General features: G+C 40.0%; 1 protein-coding gene across 1 annotated transcript; it reads right to left on the bottom strand.

Annotated features, from left to right (window-relative positions):
• Positions 1-708: 708 nt before the first annotated feature.
• Positions 709-20,185, bottom strand: ZDHHC6 (zDHHC palmitoyltransferase 6). The gene is made up of 11 exons (XM_077823164.1): positions 20,111-20,185; positions 18,764-19,250; positions 16,572-16,663; positions 13,261-13,420; positions 12,108-12,269; positions 10,440-10,493; positions 7,914-8,081; positions 3,187-3,228; positions 2,547-2,692; positions 2,414-2,457; positions 709-1,321 (listed from the first exon to the last, which is right to left on the bottom strand). Exons 2-11 carry the CDS (start codon positions 19,028-19,030, stop codon positions 1,218-1,220), a joined length of 1,239 nt encoding a protein of 412 aa, XP_077679290.1. The 5' UTR covers positions 19,031-19,250; positions 20,111-20,185; the 3' UTR covers positions 709-1,217.
• Positions 20,186-20,297: the final 112 nt, after the last annotated feature.

The following is a 20,297-nucleotide window of genomic DNA, read 5'->3' as shown; positions in this document are numbered from 1 at the left end:
GGGGTCTAATGACACTCTCTCAGCTCTCACCCCCTGCCACTGATTTGACCAATAGCTCCCAGAACAGCCTCTAGGAGAACAAAAAATCCTTGCTGGCTTTAAAAGGATTCCCACTGGGTACAAAGGAGAACTCAGACAGTGGAACTTCAAGGTGTGTTAAGTAGCTAAGCCTACCTAGGCTATCATTATGGATTGTTAACACTTTAAAACATGGATCCTGCTTAGCATAAATCATTGAGGGTTTTTTTTCCTAACCGCTAAATAAAATCACTTGGTAGTAAGAAGGATGTTAATCACCAATCACAGGATCCCAAAACCTGTTGCCCTGCAGACTGATAAACAGTTGATCTATACGGGGCAGTGGTCCCAGTCCCAGCCTAGGAGTGAAGGAATTATGAAATTCCACCCTGAGACAAGTAAGGGCACAAGGCCCGGCACCTGTAGTGGGTGCTCCGACCAGAGAGGAAACAGAGGTGCTGCTAACTCCATAACTGTCTCATTAATTAGGTGGACTTTGCTCCCTTACCAGGGTATACAGAGGACATTGATAAGTTAGTAGTGGAGAATGTTTTAATTCTTGATCTTCCTATCTCTAAAAGCTCCATCACTGTAAGTTCCTTTCAGATCCAGATCTTTTCCCATTTTTGCACCTGTAAATTGACCAGTGTGACATTTTAACCATTTAAATGCACAATCAGAATACACATCTACAGAATACACATTGTTTATTTGTGATTGACAAAAGTCACATTATTAAAAGTCACGGGTAGCAAATCATACTTGCATTGGAATTCAAAGTTTACTCTATAGCTTTTAGGGGGCACTTGGGACACACGTCCAAGTAATATACAAAGGAAAAGCGGCATGCATTAGCCACAGATACTGTTGTGGAAAAATTTAGAAATAAAAGGTCCCTCAGTCTGCAATTAAAAAAATCCTTCATTTAAACAGTAAAGAAAACACAATCAAATCTGTCCTAAGGTGGAAAAACCTTTGTATCTCAAAGGCATCTATGTGGAATGGCTTCTTCAGTTATAAAAACATTAATAAAAATATATGCAAACCATGGCACTAGGGTACCCTTTAATTATGAGAAAAAGAAGTCACTTTCACACCATATTTCCTGCATAAGTCTAAAGTAATATACAGAAGATTTCAAGTAAAGGACTGTGGTCTGAAAGGAACATTTCCATTTCTTCATAAAGATGACGAGACGGCTATCTATTTTTCTTCTCTCCATCCAATGGTTGATCCATTTCAGAGTCATACAGGCATTTTTCCACACATTTCCTTGGGAACCAGCCTCTGACTCTCATTCCAGCTGGTGGTAAGAAAAGAGAAATCAATTAGCTATAATATAGCAATTACCAGAGATCCTCCTGTGTATTCATTCTAATGAATAAACATCATGTAATCCTCAAAATGCAGGACTTGACATTACTCACTCTGATGACTGGCTTAGGATCAGTGTATGGAAAAGTTTACTGGAGTTACATGCCAAAGCATGTCTAGCCCTAGGCAGTCTCAAACCTTCCAAGAAAGGCACACATCATCATAACTTATCCTCATCTTTCCTTGTTTCCAGTCTGATTCAGAGCAGCCAACATTTGGAACTTAGACATTTCTATTCTGAAGCTGCTTTTCCATTATAAAGCATTAATTCCTAACTGTTTGAGATAGAAGCTGCTAAAAAAAGTCACTGGAATTTAAGTACAGATGGAGTTACGTATAGCAAGATGACAGTCAGAACTACCTCACTCTAAAATCTGATACAACTTGTTAGAAATTAATTTTCTGTAGAATTAAGACTGTTTATAGTTATGATGGTTCATAAGACATGGACTTAGAATCAGTCTTGATTCAGGGACACTAACAAGCTCCAGATGTTGGAGCAGTCTATTTGCATTCGGTATATATATATATTTAACTAAACTATTTATTTAGAAGGTTTACAAATCATTGCCCTCTAAATACCAGAAATAAAATGATAATCATGACAACAGTGAGGGTTTTTTTGTTCGGAGAAACATGCAGTGATATATTCATCAAATCTCTGTTTAATAGGGTTTTACCAAATTACAGAATGAGCCTCTTAATACCATCCAGGATATGTTTCTGTAGAATTGATTAAACTGAGTGAAACTACAGACTTTATTCCTTTATAAAACCTGGAGTACCTATCAGATGTTAATAGTCAAAAAAGTTGGATCGGTTTGCTGGGTGTTTTTTGCAGCTGAATGTATGTCAGTTCTATATTCTGAGGATTAATATTTACTATTTAACATATTTTCGTTAATGGAATTATCTAATTTATGGTTTTTATCCTTGCACAGTGCACCAACCTAGACTATACTGCTAAAACTATAACACAGATTTGCTTCTTGAAAAATAATTAAAAGTAATTGCTTTGTACCGTCAGCAGTTGAGTCAAGAACTTTGTCTCCATACATCCAGTGTCTGAAAAAGGTGCAAACATATTCATTAGACTGTAGGGCTAAGTCACACAAACTTCTCTCCATCAAGTTTAAATGTATAAAGCCACTAACTTTAAGCCTCTAGTGGCCAAAATCAGATCCCCCTTCCACAGTGCAATTCTTGGTTCTTCAGTGCATGGGGATGTGAAGAATGTTTTAACACCTTTAGTCACAGGGCAGCAGGCACCACTGTAATCTTCTACTGCTCGGTACCGCACCTGCCAATTTAAAGAGATCACAGTCATGTTGTAGTCCAAGAAGTCACTCCTTTGCTGTCGGTCTCACTTTTCCATTAGCCTTAATTTCATACTAAAATCAATTCAAGCATACTGAGAATCTGACGTGTAATGACAACTGCTGTCACAGCCGCTCTAAAGTCTATGTTAACCGTTTAAAAAAAGAAGATTGGAGTAATCCTTATCTTGTATTGTCATGGATGCATTTGTGTGCCTTGGGTATATAGTACTTGACTCTCCTGCTTATCGAATATAATCTAGAGAGTAAGAATTTAGTGTAAAACGAGATCAATATTTGAATTAAAGAGGATTGCAGCTTTCTGTTTCTGTGAGAAATCAAAATTTGTATTTCCAGAGTGTTAAACTGGATGGGTAGTATTAAAGCTCCATTTTACCAAGAACTAGTATGCCAGTAATAACTTACATTTATTAACATGGGAAACGTGTTAGACTCCAAGCAATACAGAAATACTTACACTTCTTACTCGCTTGTCTGCTTTTTGTTTCAATTGCTCTATCTGCAAAAGATTATAAACAGGAGTTTAAGGCGGCATTTAGTATAAGAGCACTTACCAATTTTAAATACAAACTAAATAGTATCCTGAAATCTATTTCCTCCCATTTAAAGTCTATTTATGGACACTCTGCCTTAAAAGCTTTATCTGTGGGGTAAAGCTGGATTTAAGAGCTGAGACCTTCATGGACTTTCTTTTTCTCTATCACTATTGTGTCTAAGGGCCCGCTCCCATTCCCACTGAAACGAACAACAAAATCTCGTTGACTTCAGTGATGCCGGGTCACCAAATTGAACACCTCCTTTAGTTAGCACTATTGACATTTAGCCATCAAATAGTTAACCCATCCATTAGTTAACAGATTATAATAAATGTGCACAAGAACTAAAACAGTCTGATCCCAAACCCATTTTCATTCACAATGCAGAAGATGACATTTACCGGTCCAAAAGGAAGCACACTTACTGAACAATCAAGAAGACTGGGCCTTGGCTTTAGTTTTAGCGTATACAAGGAACATAAGAATGGCCATACTGGGTCAGACCAAACATCCATCTAGCCCAGTATCCTGTCTTCCGACAATGGCCAATTGCCAGGTGTCCCAGAGGAATGGACAGAATAGGTTATCATCAAGTGATCCATCCCCTGTCACTCATTCCCAGCTTCTGGCAAACAGAGGCTAGGGACGCCATCCCTGCCCATCCTGGCTAATAGCCATTGATGGACCTATCCTCCATGAATTTATCTAGTTCTTTTTTGAACCCTGTTATAGTCTTGGCCTTCACAACATCCTCTGGCAAAGAGTTCAACAGGTTGACTGTGCATTGTGTGAAGAAAGACTTCCTTTTGTTTTAAACCTGCTGCCTATTAATTTCATTAATTACCCCTAGTTCTTGTGATATAAGGAGTAAATAACACTTCCTTATTTACTTTCTCCACACCAGTCATGATTTTATAGACCTCAATCATATCCCACATAAGTAATCTTTCCCTCCCCGCCCCAAGCTGAAAAGTCCCAGTCTTACTAATCTCTCCTCATGCGGAAGCTGTTCCATACCCCTAATAATTTTTGTTGCCCTTTTCTGAACCTTTTCCAATTCCAATATATCTTTTTTGAGATGCGGCGACCACATCTGCATGTAGCATTCAAGATGTGAGCATACCATGGATTTATATAGAGGCCATATGATATTTTGTCTTATTATCTATCTCTTTCTTAATGATTCCCAACATTCAGTTCACGTTTTTTGATTATGCGTATAATTGGGATTATGTTTTCCAATGTGCATTACTTTACATTTATCAACACTGAATTTCATCTGCCATTTTGTTGCCCAGTCACCCAGTTTTGAGAGATCCTTTTGTAGGTCTTTGCAGTCTGCATGGAACTTAACTATCTTTAGTAGTTTTGTATCATTTGCAAATTTTGCGACTACACTGTTTACCCCTTTTCCCAGATTCTTCATGAATATGTTGAACAGGACTGGTCCCAGTACAGACCCCTGGGGGACAACACTATTTACCTCTCTCCATTCTGAAAACTGATAATTTATTCCTACCCTTTGTTTTCTATCTTTTAACCAGTTACCAATCCATGAGAGGAACTTCCCTTTTATGCCATGACACCTTACTTTGCTTCAGAGCCTTTGGTAACGGACCTTGTCAAAGGCTTTCTGAAAATCTAAGTACACTATATCCACTGGATCCCCTCTGTCCACATGCTTGTTGACTCCCTCGAATTCTAGTAGATTCGTGAGGCATGATTTCCCTTTGCAAAAACCATGTTGAGTATTCCCCAACAAATGACGTTCATCTATGTGTCTGACCATTTTGTTTTTTACTATAGTTTCAACCAGTTTGCCCAGTACTGAAGTCAGGCTTACCGGCCTGTATTTGCTGGGATCAACTCTGGAGCCCTTTTTAAAAATTGGCATCACATTAGCTATCCTCCAGTCATTTGGTACAGAAGCTGATTTAAACGATAGGTTACAGACTACAGTTAGTAGTTCTACAATTTCACATTTGAGTTCCTTCAGAACTCTTGGGTGAATACCATCTGGTCCTGGTGACTTATTACTGTTTAGTTTATCGATTTCTTCCAAAATGTCCTCTAATGACACCTCAATCTGAGACAGTTCCTCAGATTTGTAACCTGAAAAGAATGGCTCAGGTTTGAGAATCAGCCATGAAGACTGATACAAAGAATTAGTTTAGTTTCTCTGCAATGGCCTTATCATCCTTGAGTACTCCCTTTAGCATCTCGAACATCCACTGGTCCCACTGGTTGTTTAGCAGGCTTCCTGCTTCTGATGTACTTAAAAAAAAAAATTGCTATTACTTTTTGAGTCTTTGGCTAGATGTTCTTCAAATTCTTTTTTGGCCTTCCTAATTGTATTTTTACACTTCATTTGACAGAGTTTATGCTCCTTTCTATTGTCCTCACTTTTTAAAGGAGTTTCTATTCTATATAAGTTCTTATACCACACTCATCCCCACAGCATCTGAATATTTCAGATTCTCACAATTAGATTACCAAAGGGATCCTTTGGATTGCATGCCTGCTTTATTTAATATACTCATTTTAAGCGCTCTTTCCCCTGTGACAAAGTTCCTCCTCTACCTTGGTGGGTCTTGCGCTTATTGGCAGATTTGCTCACCTTGGAGCTTCACGACAGCCCTCAGTTTGGCCGTTTTCGTGAACCCACAGTCCAGGTCAACTCCTGTGTCTGACCAGGAGTTGGGAGGTTTGGGGGGAAGCTGGGCCCGCCCTCTATTCCGGGTTCCAGTCCAAGGCCCTGTGGAATGCAGCTGTCTAGAGTGCCTCCTGGAACAGCTGTGCGACAGCTACAACTCCCTGGGCTATTTTCCCATGGCCTCCTCCCAAAACCTTCTTTATCCTCACCATAGGACCTTCCTCCTGGTGTCTGATAATGCTTGTACTCCTCAGTCCTCCAACAGTCTGCGTTCTCACTCTCAGCTCCTAGTGCCTCTTGCTCCCAGCTCCTCACACACGCACCACAAACTGAAGTGAACTCCTTTTTAAACCCAGGTGCCCTCATTAGCCTGCCTTAATTGATTCTAGCAGCTTCTTGATTGGCTGCAGGTGTTCTAATCAGCCTGTCTGTCTTAATTGTCTCCAGAAGGTTCCTGATTGTTCTGGAACCTTCCTTCCTGTTACCTTACCCAGGGAAAAGGGACCTACTTAACCTGGGGCTAATATATCTGCCTTCTATTATTCTCCTGTAGCCATCTGGCCTGACTCTGTCACACCCCCCAGGCTTAAAAACTGATCATTAGTGGGACATACTAGTTTGCAATCATAAGTACCACTTGCTTTACCTAAACCTGTTTTAAGTAAATACTGGAGAGGTTAGCTTTTATTGTCAGTGTAGAGGCAAAGAAAGTGTTTAGTATCAAATAATAAAACCAGAGTAGCTCCTCAGGTAATTGTCACTTTTGATGGCTGTCTTAGCAGACACCAAGAACTTGAACTTCTGCCTAGAAGTCCCTTCATAACAGGGTAGAGGCACTTTAAAGGAGAGGTGCACAGGAAGTTTACACTGCTGATATCCATGCTATAACTATTTTAATGGATTAATACCGTCAGTGCCTGTCAATCCATTAGCATTCACAAGGACAAAATTTACAATTTATTCCATTATGTTAAAATGAGATGTTTTGCAACATTTTAATATCAACAATTACTACATTATAGTTTTAGTAGTAGCAAAAAGAATAATTTATAGCTGTAAAGATAAGCCCGCAGTGAAAGAGTGAATTACATTGTTAGCAGATACTGCTTTCTAGGGCTGAGCAATTTAAAATACAGGGTAATTTAAATTAGGATAATAAGATATAAATGAATAGATGCTTCCTTAATCAGATTATGAAATAAAATAAAAAACAACAACAACACACTTTTGTTAAGTGAGGCTGAGTTAATCAAAAGTCTTATATAAAAGCGTGAAGTATGAAAATAAATGGTATATTATTCTGCACTGATAAATCTGTTATACTGTTTACAGCATATTTAAAGTTTGATCAAGGTATACAAGGCAAAAAGTTAAAGATTTATTTACCGAATACAGTAGTCATTTATAAGAAAAATAAAGGTCTTCTAAAACTTTTGATATATTTTTACACTAGACACCCTATTTCTATATCCATTCTCTCTGACCAAACAGTTCAATTGGAGACGCTGCAGAAATCTGAATAGGATGTACTGGAATTGTGAGGAAAAGTTACACACACAAGTTAGATGGGCAATGACGACTAAGCCAGCTGGAACTGCTACATTTAACGTTTCTTGGAAGAAAACTGAGGGTAGGAAGAAAAAACTCACGCGCACCTTTTATGCATTTTTTCAGTAGGAACTCAATTTAAATGAAAAATAGAAACAGATTTAATCCATGCGAAATAAAGTCAAGTATAGCGACACTTAACAGCAAACATGAAGTCGTATGATGGGCATTTAAAGTTCTTAAACACAAAATTAAGCATTTTGAATCTACTATATTACAGATGGGGGAGGATTTGACAGAGCTTATATTTCCATTGTATCTGTGATATAGTTAGCTTTGTGTGGGGTTATTTAAAAACAGATTCATAATGCGTGAAGTTAAGCAGACCTCTGAGGGGCGTGTGTGTGTACGTGGAAAATAGTGGCGAGATCTGAGAAGAATACTTACTGTCAAAGTATATTGATGACAGCTTTCTCTTACTGGCCATTCGAGGCCATCTCCCTCAGGAATCCCTGACCACGTAAACACTTGTTTGAAGTTCTTCCATTTACTTCCCATGTCATAAGGAAAAATAAAGATCTCTCCCGTTTTGTAATATTGGATTCTGTCTTTGGCCTGCACACAGAAAACACATACATGACATTAAAAAAAAACCAAAAACCCCACCACACAACATGACTTAACAGCAAAAACTAAGTGTGCCAAGAGAAGGGTTGCACAGGCCCTACAGGGCCATAAGGCCAAAAATGTGAGAGAGACCATGAAATCCTGCTAGAGTTTCCCTAGTTTGTGACATTTTATAGCCTCGTATACAATAACTGTTGTATTTTGGAATGTGTTTTACTCTTTTATAGTATCCGTACTGTCACCGGGTGCATGCATATGGATGCGCGCGCACACACCCCTCCACACAGCATGGCAGTCGTGCAAGGAGGCTCTTGCCTCATTCCCTTCACAGATTCCCAGGAATAATCCACAGGGGCTTATGTCTGGTCACAAACCTGCTTTCTTCCCACAGTAAAGTCTCCTCCATCCCAGTCTCCCACTGAACATGAAAATGGCCATACTGGGTCAGACAAATAATCCATCTAGCCCAATATTCTGTCTTCTGACAGTGGCTAGAGCCTGATGCTTCAGAGGGAATGAACAGAACAGGGCATATATTGAGTGTTCCATCGGGTTGTCCAGTCCCAGCTCCTGGCAGTAGGGCACATTCCCACCTCCTGCCTGAGTCTGGCTCCAAGCCTCTCCATTAGGCACAGTTATTAGCCTGCTCCCAGGCTCTGCTCAGTCCCTCTGCATGCAGTCAGAGGGGTGCACAGGCCCCCTTCTTGGGCCTGTGTTCGTTGGACTCTCAGGCCGGTCCTCCAACAGGTTCCCCAGCTGCTTCCCTGCTGAGCCCTTTTCAGCAGCAGCTCTCCTCTCTTTTCCCCTGGTTGCAACCACTTCCCTTTTTGTAAGGCCCAGCACCTTCCCTTAAGTTCAACTGGACAGCAGGTAATCAGTCAACGGTGCACGGGACCCTACACCCTCTCTTAAAGGGGCCAGTTACCCTATGACACCGAGCAATAGTGTCAGTTAGATACATCACTGATAAGCAAATATTTGGACCATAGTGTGAGCTAATTTTAAAAAGGCTGATGTCTGGCTAATTTTCAAAACTTGGTGCAATGTGTTGCATAACTTAGAATTCATGGACTTTTCAGATTATATCATAACTTTCATGATGTGTGCGCAGTTTGGTATTATTTGAAATAATGTCCACACCTCTCAAATGATTTCACATACATGTACATTCTAAATTTTCTCTTTTATTATCTAACGACTTTTAATTCTTTAAGTAATAGTGACATCTAGTGGTAGTCACAGAAGGATAAAATATATTTAATACTGCACAGTTTGAAATTTAAACACATTTCTGTGGGTGCATAGTTTTCAACAGGAACATATTACTACTTTATGAAAACTGTACAATCTGTACTTGCAGAGAGTCTTACCACTATGACTCTGTGTTTGCACACAGAAGCACACAGGCGGTTCTCTACTTCATTTTAATATGAAGCTGCCACACTTGGAGCCTCATTTTTTATTTGTACCGTGGTTGCGCTCAAAGACTCAAATTAGGATTAAGGCCCAATTGTGCTAGCTTCTGTGAAAACATGTAGGGCCTTATTGTGCTAGGTACTGTGGTAACACACAGTCTCTGTCCTAAGGGGCTTACAGTCCCATTTAAGACAAGAAATAACAAGTGAATGCGACAAACAAGAGGAGGTGGAAAGACGATGATAACAGGTCAGTTAGGTGCACAGTTTGGTGGTTCCAAGTACTTATGTTGTTTTTTAAAAAAAGCATCACCATCACTGACATCCTCACATTTTAGCTGTTGTTAGTTGGCTGACTTCTTGTTAAGTGTTATAGAAAAAGTGGGTCTCATGGAGGGATTTAAAGGCGGTGAAGGTAATGGCCTTATGGATTAGTTTAGGGAGGGCTTTCCATACTGAATGAAGTAGTCATAAAAGAAAGCACAAAAATACTTGTTTTAACTTATCTCCTAGATGAGGTCAAAAGTGGCCCTGATGCCAGAATGGGTGAGGGCGTGTGACAACAAAGTGGCATGCCTGGATAAAGAGATAATTGAGGAAGGTCATCTTTAGTTCCAGATACAGAGCCACACGCTTCAGGTAGTGCAACTGTCCAAAGGGAAATAATTTATTTTCCAGGTTCATCTCCTACGCCCCAAATAAAAGGGGCATAGGAGGGTCTGTCTTCTATTTAGGTATGTTTCAGTGACTCTTGGGTCCAGCTGTGTTTTGTAGGCAAGCTTAAATCTGCGGTGACCTGAAACAATGTTTTACAGTGCAACAATACCTTGGTTTAAAGTCAGAGGCGCAAAATAATAAAAAAGAGATGAATATACTGTGCAGTAGTGTCATGATAGAATATACTGCAGAGTGTACTAGAATTAAAGCCTACCTTATCTTCAATCCATGATTCGATTGAAGTTTTATTCCTCAGAATGACTTTCATCTAAAAAAAGTAAAAGAATTAAAGGAAGTTGGCATGGACTACATCTAGGAAGTACATCAACCGGGCAAACAGTACTTCATTTAACTAACAGTCATTCCAACACCATCAGAAAATGTTTAGGTTAAAAGTTCATGACAATTTATAAAATATTACAAATATCAACACTCAGCATGAATAAAATGTTTTCTAATCCCATCCTTATAGGGTGGATGTGTGATTGTAGCATGGTAGTGAAGATGTGGTGGCATTGGCTAGCTGCCCGAGTATATGCCCGCTGGGAACCCTGGTACGTACTTGGGTTTCTAGCGCACATTGAAGCTTATGTCATCACATCTTCACTACCCTAGTTATCCATGTTATTCTAAAATTAGCTTGCATATGCCTACCCCAGCTCCAATCATACCTTCACTTGCAATGTAGACATACTCTTAAAAAGGTATATTGTGCATAATAGGGGAGGCCTAAAATGTAATACTTTGTACTTGTACCACTCCTATCAGAGGATCTCAAAGCACTTGAAAAACAAAAAATTAATCACCACAATACCCATTATTATCTTTATTTCAAGGATGGGGACACTGAGACAGAGAGAGGTTAACTGATTTACTTTTTTGGGAACAGAACCCAGAAATTCTGACTCCCAAATCCTCTCTACCCATTAGATTACACTCCCTAAATTCTTCAGTGAAAGAAAGAAAATGATAGAAGGAATGAGGGAGAAAATGAAGGAAATGAAACAGCGCAAAAAGAAAAATTAAAAGAAGAGTTGCACACAAAGTTGGAAACATAGTTTTAATTTTAATGCTAAATTCTGTTCCTCCCCTTCCATTAGGAACCATTAAAAAAGGGATAGATAATAATACACTAAATATCATAACGCCAGTATATAAAGTCATGGTACACCCACACCTTGAATACTGTATGCAGGTCTGGCTGCCCCATCTCAAAAACTATATATAAGAAATGGAAAAGCTACAGAGAAGGGTAACAAAATCTCTCTCCAGATGAGATTAAAGAGACTGGGACTATTCATTTTAGAAAAGAGAAGAGTAAGGGGGGATATGATAGAGCTCTATAAAATCATGAATGGTGTGGAGAAAGCGAATAAGGAAGTGTTATTAACCCCATCACATAACACAAGAATCAGGAGTCATCAAATGAAATTAATAGGCAGCAGGTTAAAAGAAACAAAGGCAGTACTACTTCACAGAATGCACAGTCAATCTGTGGAACTCATTGCTAGGGGATGTTGTGAAGGCCAAAGCTATAACTGGTTCAAAAATGAATTAAATAATGGAGGATAATATAATGGAGGATAGGTCCATCAATCGCTATTAGCCAAGATGGTCAGGGTTGCAACCCGATGCTCTGGATGTCCTTAAGCCTCTGACTGCCAGATGCTGGGCCTGGACGACAGGGGATGGATCACTTGATAATTGCCCTGTTTTGTTCACTTCCTTTGAAGCATGTTGCATTGGCCACTGCCAGAAGACAAGATACTGGGCTAGATGGACCATTGGTCTGACCGAGTATGATAATTCTTATGTTCATCAATTGCCACCCCAGTAAATCTTACAGCCTTTAGCTGTTTGTAACAAAAGCTGTTAAACTCACCTGGATAATAAACAACATACCAACTGCTATGGTTGTTCCTAATGCCAGTCCCAACGCGAATAAAGATGCAGCAAATGCAGACAATCCAAAAGGAATAATAGGAAGTGGGTCTCTTTTGGCTGCACTCATATCAATCTTTACAGAATTCCACCCAAAAGATATCTATTAATGGAAAATATGATTAAATTGCTGTTATTTTCCAATGCCTGAAACAAAACAAGTTACCAATAAGAAACCTGACTTCAAGCCTCTGCTAAGGTTTTTAATGCAGTAACAGTGATTCCTAAAAGACACACGTGTAGAGTTTCTCAAGTTTTTTCACACGTTTGTTCTTTGCCAGAAGTAGGTCTTTGTTAGATTAAAAGCTTATACTCTAGAGAACTACATACACTCACTATCCTGTGGACTCCATAGCAAGCTGGTCCTAAATTCTACAACAAATTCTCCAAATTCTGTGGCATACTAGTAGAAATTCTTTGATAACTTCAGATAAGTATTATGGTGTCCACACATTTTCTGTTTACAATATGGCACAGGTTTGCACCTATAGGTTTAAAAAAAACAACCTAAAATGATGAAGGGGGCAGGTCACACATCTACATGCTATTGCTTTGAGTTGTCTGCAAACTCAGCAGAGGTCCTTTTGCCAGTTACACTCGACTGGTATTTTCAAGCTTTTCTTCACAACCACGCAAGCTAGAAACAACTGTGTTTTAAAATGAAAGCTTAGAACTGGACACATAATTCTGTGAAAAGGGAAGAATTCCATGGCAAATACTGCTTTTTTATTTGAACTTCTCTTGATTTAAATTAAATTGCTTTAGGTTATTTTCAGTCTTAGACTGTTCCTGAGATAATCAATCTAGTCTGTTCTTGAACACAAGGGAAAAATCTCCTGACTTCTGGCAACAGGCAGAAAAAAAGCAAAAGATGACCGACCTGGTCACCCTCCAAAGCATAAAGCAAAAAATGACCTGACTCCCAAAAGTGCTACCCAGAAGCTGTATCCAGTCAATAAAGAAACAAAGTGGGAGAAAAACACAGTGACTGTGAGGAATGACAGAAAAAAGGACAGATTACAGAGGGTTGGGGCACCTTTACTTCCACTGTTTACTTTAAACAATGCTTTGAACATTCAAATGTATTTTCTTACCCTGTTATAAAGCTGAGTGTACATGGTCATAACAAAAATGAAAGAAGCATGGATACATCCAAGTGGAGCTAAAAGGAGAAACAGAGTGAAGGATGCGTGATTCTGATACCCACAACAATTATTGATCCATGGACAATGATGGTCCATTTTCATCACACACCTAAGAATAAAAAAAATTTACTGTTATCATTCAAGAACTCTAATGATATTTCACTGGACTGTATATCAGAAGTACTTAAATAAAAAGCAAATTAAATTTCTGGCAATTCTCCCTCCATACATTAAAGCCTACTTGAGTTTCCTCTAAAACAGCCTAGAATCATAGAAATTAGAGAAGGTGAAGATTTAGTTGATCATCCAGCCCTCTGGTTTTCAATTTTTTAAAAGACAATCCATGAAACAATCTCCATCTTTCCCCCCGAGTCCTGACTCCCTGCTTTCCATGTGACAGCTCCAATTTTTGATTATGTGAAAAAGGTATTATTAGGAGAGTAAAAATGAAAATAAACCAATTTTAAAGCAATGGGTGTCGCTGTTCAATTGGATGCATTACTCTGTATCTTTAATTCCCCTCCCTAGGTGTGTACTAGATCTGTATGTTGCCTGCAGTGCCCACATTTCTAATCTGTCCAGGTCACTGCAGTTTGTTCCATCCTCATATGTACTGTCTGTTTCTCTAATTTTGATCATATTTGAATTTACACCAAACACCTGGATATGACAGTAAACAGCTAAAGGATGCATAGGTTCCCCCCCCCCTCACAATTTCTTTTTTGTTTTCATTTAAAGGTACAACTTTAATTATTAAATGATAACTAGTTTCACAATAATCAGTTTCTAACAGAGCACCTTTATGGCTTAGAACTCTTAAAAAAAAACAAAAAGGATTTTTCAACTCCTCTGCAGATGTAGAAGCGTCTATAGGAGCCACACAGGACATCCCCAGGACACACAGGACATCCCCAGGCACTGCCCTTCCCAGTTCCTCTTTCTCTCTGTGCACGATCCCACTTGCTGTTTTTTTGCTTTCAGCTCTGCTGCTGGTAAATACCACGTTGCAGAGCCAATAGAGCCACCATCAACAAAATAGTGGACTATACAAATACCCAAAGTAAACAATCTGAAAAACCAGAGGGGAAAAACATTTTTCTTTAATCTCTTTCAGCTAGATTGTAAGCTTAATTGTAAGAACAGTAGGATATAAAATTTGCATGTGGAAGTGTCATTTTCAAAATTACAGTGTCCCTTTAAGTTTAGTTTAAAAGCTTCTGGAAAACCCACACACACAAATTGCACCGATTTAAGTTAACATTAGTTTAAAACGCTCTTTAGTTAAATGAATATAAATCCTTGTGGGCATTCATATATCAGTTTAAAATGGGTTATATTGGTTTAGCTTGTGCCTACAGATACAAATTAAACTGCTATAAGAATGTCCATACATAAAGTTGCATCAGTTTAATGAAATACAATTATAAGTAAAAAGAACAGGAGGACTTGTGGCACCTTAGAGACTAACAAATTTATTTGAGCATAAGCTTTTGTGAGCTACAGCTCACTTCATCGGATGCAATGCTTTAACTCACTCAATGCTGTAGCTCACGAAAACTTATGTTCAAATAAATTTGTTAGTCTCTAAGGTGACACAAGCATTCCTTTTCTTTTTGCAAATACGGACTAACACGGCTGCTACTCTGAAACCTGTCATTATGCAAGACAATTATAAGTGTAATTTTTATATGTATCATTGAAACTTTGTGCGTAAACCAGGTTTCAGAGTGATGGACTGGGCTCTAACAGACCAATATACTTCAGCAGTGTAAAAGAAACAGGTTCTGATAATTAGTTTGAAAACCATGGTCAATTCTCTGCAGCTAGTCCCCTTACCTTAGAAAGGTTTAGAGTTTACTCACAAGCTATGAAAAAGTTAAGTATGCTCTACTGATTGTCTAAATTCTTCAAATATGTTCTTTTGTGAAAGCTCAACTGTTAAGCTTTAGATAAGCTATTACCAGCAGGAGAGTGGGGTGGGAGGAGGTATTGTTTCATGGTCTCTGTGTGTATATAATGTCTTCTGCAGTTTCCACGGTATGCATCCGATGAAGTGAGCTGTAGCTCACGAAAGCTCATGCTCAAATAAATTGGTTAGTCTCTAAGGTGCCACAAGTACTCCTTTTCTTTTTGCGAATACAGACTAACACGGCTGTTACTCTGATAACTGTTAACAGAACTTCATAGTTCAAGCGAATACTACTAAACTTCTGCCATCTCTTTCACAATCAATCGTTCTTGGAAAAAATAGTAACTTGTAGACAGGAGTCTAATTTTAAGTTTTTTAAAAGAGGAATCATATACTAATGTACATACAATTATGTCCCTCAGTTTCAGACTCCTTACTTCCTGTAAAGCACACAATGATGGAGCTCAACACAGCCTTGATAAAATGGACTCAATTTAACGCAGCAAACGTTAATAGAAATAAATCTATGGGTATGCTGTAACTTCCTTCTTTTATGTTCTCAAATGGCTTTCAGATCAGGCACTGCTGAGCTAAACAAGTGAACTGTAAATACATACTGCACTGCAGATGGCTACAAGTATTTGTGCATCTTTCAAGCCACATTCCCATCCAGTGCAGCTATTTGTGCTCTGACAAAACTATTTAAATTTGAAACAAAGCAACTGAAAGATTTATGAAGTGGCAGTTCACTGTGACTCAGAAAGTTTATACAATGGGTTTATTATGCTGAACCAGCAGGTTTTGGGGTATGCTTACAAAAAAAATTAGCTCTTGTTTCCTGACAAAGATTTCACGAACTTCCAGCCCAAGACTCCCGTTAAAGTCAACAGTTTATTCAGGTATAAAGATGGAAGAATTGGGCCCTCACTCAAATCAGCATTCCTGAAGTAAATGAAAAGTAGATGTTTGGGGTTTGTTTGAGGGTTGGGGGGAGAGGCTCACCAGGAGATGAAAGTTTCCTAGATGCTTTTGCCCACCCACCCCACTATCCAAATACTTTCCAATTTAAAAAATTCTTAATGGGAACTAATATTCAAATTAAAAAAAATAAGCATATCTAAAGATGGCTGTTTTAACCATATATGCTCTCTATTGTCAGAACAGTAAGAGAAATTAATTTCCATTTTCAAACAGTGTATTTTGACATTGGAAACCAGCACACTGTTCTAAAAATGGAAGTTCCTGCACTACACACAGTGCAATACTCCAAACAGTAAACATGAACAACTCATCATTAAAATCATCAATTGCTTTAAGCCAAGAACAAAAAGCAACACAAGGAAGACTGTACCTGTTACATTTTCGGCAGTGGTGTGAACGTGGTGCCTTGTAAGACTGGCACACTTTACAGTACTGGACATACATGCAGTCCTGAGACTTTTCCTTTAAGCATAAGAAGAGGCATATCAGAAACAAATACGTAATTCCACTAGCAGAGTATGCCTTAGCACTTTCATACTGACTATGAAGCGTCTGCGCTTTGCTTTGTCTGGGTGTGGTTGGTCTCCACCCTTTTTAAATGGTAGGTAGAAGGGTGTATGAGAGAAAGCAACAAAACTTTTGGCTACCATTCCAATTAACTCTTTGTTAATTGTAATGCTTTACAAAAGAAATAAGTTTCCGCCTGAAAAATGTAGGCCCTCACCCTGCAAATTACTCTGCACAAACAGGCTTCTGCGTAGGTCAACCTGTGTGCAACAACTGGCAGCGTTGAATCCTTAGAAATTTGCTTCTATTTATATCTCTGTTTTTCTCCCTCCTCTCTCAGCTCTGGACCAATCCGGACCCGGAAGGAGGTTAAAGCAGCCCTAGGGCTGCTCTAATTTATGCCAACTGGTAATGGCCTGTAATGGTATTTTATGCTACCAGTGATCAAGAGTGCAAGGAGTTCCAGCCAACCTCCCTGTCAACCCAAAATGCTCTCTAGAGAAAGAGGAGGGGCCAGAAGGGGGATGGCATAAAGCCTGTGATTTCCCTATATAAAGTAGAATGCCCAGCTACCCTGTTAGGGCAGCTTTAGGATCCCCCTCCCTCACCTTTCTATTGAAAAGCACTGTAAAGCCAGAACCATGACCACCCCACGGGCACACTGGTGAATAAGATTCTGGCCACTGCCTTCAAACGTTGTACCAAGGGTTGCCAAATTTGTAATATTTAAAAACTGAACGCTAGCCTTTCCCTGAGGCCCCGCCCCGCCTCTTCCCCCCGAGGCCCTACCCTCATTTGCTCCCCATTCCCCTCATCGCTCGCTGCTCTTCCCTTCTCTCCCACACCTATGTCCTGGTTGGGAGGAACTCACCTGCAAAGCGGAGGCTGGGAGCTGCAGCCACCCGACACAGGTACGAGGCAGCCCTGGCTAAGTAGGGGCTGGCGTGGGTGATGACTTGGCACCTCCCCACCTGCAGTAACCGGATTTCAAGTGTCAGGTCCCCTTTTCGACTGGACTTCCCTGTTGAAAACAGGCCCCTGGCCACCCTAGTTGTACCTCTGCCCTTCGATTGTGTGTGAATACTTTTTCAATTAGCTTGAGGAGATTGTCAACTGAGAACAAAAGAAATGCAACCTCCTACCTTAGCTTATAGAAGTGTGTTGAACATATGGCCATGGAGCTGGATCCAGCCCACCTAATGTATTTATATGGCCCACATAACATATTCACATTCACCGGAATCTAACTTCTTCTTTTTTTAAAATTAAAGCTAATTTTTCTAATCTTCATGACTGCAGATAATCTTCCAAACGTAAATCAAGTGTAATAGATACAGTGACGTCTGCATGAGTTTGCAAACAGCCTGAAACAATGATTCAGAGAACACCACTGTTCCCTCTTAATCTGATTGAAGTATCAACAATAAAGCCAACAACAACACTGCAGAGTCAACATGAATTATTTAACCACTCATCATTTTAGTAGATGGAATGGGGATAAAAGGTGGGACTGAAGCACATTGGATTGGAAACTGGGAGTTGCTGGAGCGAAGGAAATTCGGACACAAGAACAGAGAAGAGGGTAGAAACTGGAAAGCTGATGGCGAAGGAAGAGAAACAAAAGGCAGAGCTAGTGGATGCCCAAAGGACAGATTTTCTCACTGAGCAATATGACAAGAAAGCACTTACCAAAAAGACAAGAAATAATAATCAAATGTTTAATTACTACATAAAATCATATTCTCTTCCTTGATCTCTGTGGAAACCTCCTACTGACATCAGAGAATTTTCTATAACATATTTTGGATACTATACGATCCTGAATTTATACACCAACGCATTTATTGTATTGAAATGGAATCCAGCCCTCTCCTTCCAATGAGTTTGACACTCCTGGCTTACAACATGCTACTTTCACAGAATTTCTTAATCTGTGCTGACAAGGCAAGCGAGGTTTGAGTTTAATTTCTGTATTGCCAGACTCCTAGCAAAGATTAATATTAAGATTTCATCATGAAAATTAACTATTAGTGAAAGTTTATTTTGTTTCCTTACCGGTTTCCATCCTAAAGGAACATATCCAGGGCCAATAAACATGGCATTGAAGTAATTGTAAAGAATCATGACAGTCCAGTTTATGAGCATGATGAAATTCACACTTCCTCCTGTTGTGTCCAAAGGCCAATACCACATAACAGCATCTATCATAGCCATAGTAGAACATATTGCTATCACACCAAGGGCTATGATGGGGCCCCAGTGACAGAGTCTCTTCAGTTCCTGGAGATTCTCAAACCTGATAACTGAACACAGTGCACCCATTTTGAAGAAGAGTATTTTCCTATTTCAAATAATATTCAACGTTCCTATTTTTAACTACAGTTTTCCATTTGTCATAAGTTTTCATAACTCCAATAATGGTCATGCCTCCAAATACCAGATAGTTAGCTGTGATCTAGACATTTCTAATGTTTGGAAGAGTCATCAGTTGTAAGAGCTCTTCACATCCATCTCAACAGGACAGTTTGGTTCTCTACGTGACCTAGAAACACAGAAATGGAATTTCAAAATAAATGAAAACAAAATGTGTTTTGTAAGTCAAGTGCAATGAAAGAATTCAATGCACAGCCCAGGGAGTTGTGTTGTCACTTAAACCAAGTTCCTATGAAATGATTACTTTCACATTGCTTTGACTTTATTGTGATATTAATGAGAGGGTACCTAGATCCTTGAATAGGTGTCTTTTATACTTTTAAAATCTAAATAAAATGCAATAATATCTGTTAAAATCATGAAACACCACATCAGTTATTTGGGATAACTGGAAGTTCTCACAAGAGAACGACATCACAGGATTAACAGCTCAGTGCACATACAGCAGGAGACCAGCAGCCACTGACAGCATTTCTACTGAAGGGAAGCGGTCTCTGAAGAGCCAGAGAAGCAGTAACTGCGACAATAAGCAGCAGCATTCAGCAGGCCTTCAGCAGAGCCTGTCCTGCTCCCAGACCAGAGAGCTGGATTACCTTCTCCAGATGCTACGGTCAGACTATTGGGAGAAGACATTTGAGCACCCAACTCTGGCTCCCACATCCAATGGGGGCCCCAACCGCAGGGCCTGCCTGCCTGCCTGCCTGCCCGCCCCTGGGTTCCCCTCACGCCCGCGAGCCCAGCGTTCCCCGCGAACCGCTATGAGCCCAGCCCAGAGCAGGGAGCCCACTGGGGCCTCCCCGCGCTCATTCCTGGATTCCCCCTATTGCCACCCCGCCCCCTCCAGCGCTGGATACCCCTTTGGCCTCCCCTCCCCCGCAGCAGGCTCCCCACCCCGAGCAGCCTTCCCCTCCCCCCGCAAGCCCCGGATCCCCCAGTCGCCTCTTTCCCCAGCCGCCTCCCACTACTCACCTCAGCCCCTCCGAAAGCTCTGGCCAAGCCATGCCCCGCTGAGCACTTCCAAACACTTCCGGGGGCGCTCTCACTCGACCCGGAAGTAAGACTCTTCCTTTCCGCCCTCACTTCTTTTTTTTCCGGCCCTGGCGGTTGCGCTCAGAAGTGGGTCCCCTGGGAAACTCTCCTGTCCATGTTGATTCCG

The sequence above is a fragment of the Eretmochelys imbricata genome, chromosome 7 (genome assembly GCF_965152235.1).
Source record: "Eretmochelys imbricata isolate rEreImb1 chromosome 7, rEreImb1.hap1, whole genome shotgun sequence".
Lineage (NCBI taxonomy): Eukaryota > Metazoa > Chordata > Testudines > Cheloniidae > Eretmochelys > Eretmochelys imbricata.
Note: the sequence above shows the minus strand (reverse complement) of the source record. Positions and strands in the feature narration are given on the sequence as shown.

Coding starts and splice junctions, on each gene's coding strand:
- ZDHHC6 (XM_077823164.1), bottom strand. CDS start 19,030: ATGGGTGCACTGTGTTCAGTTATCAGGTTTGAGAATCTCCAGGAACTG. Junction 16,664..18,763: donor TTCCTTTAGGATGGAAACCG/GTAAGGAAACAA, acceptor TTATGCTTAAAG/GAAAAGTCTCAGGACTGCAT. Junction 2,693..3,186: donor CAGACAAGCGAGTAAGAAGT/GTAAGTATTTCT, acceptor TTAAATTGGCAG/GTGCGGTACCGAGCAGTAGA.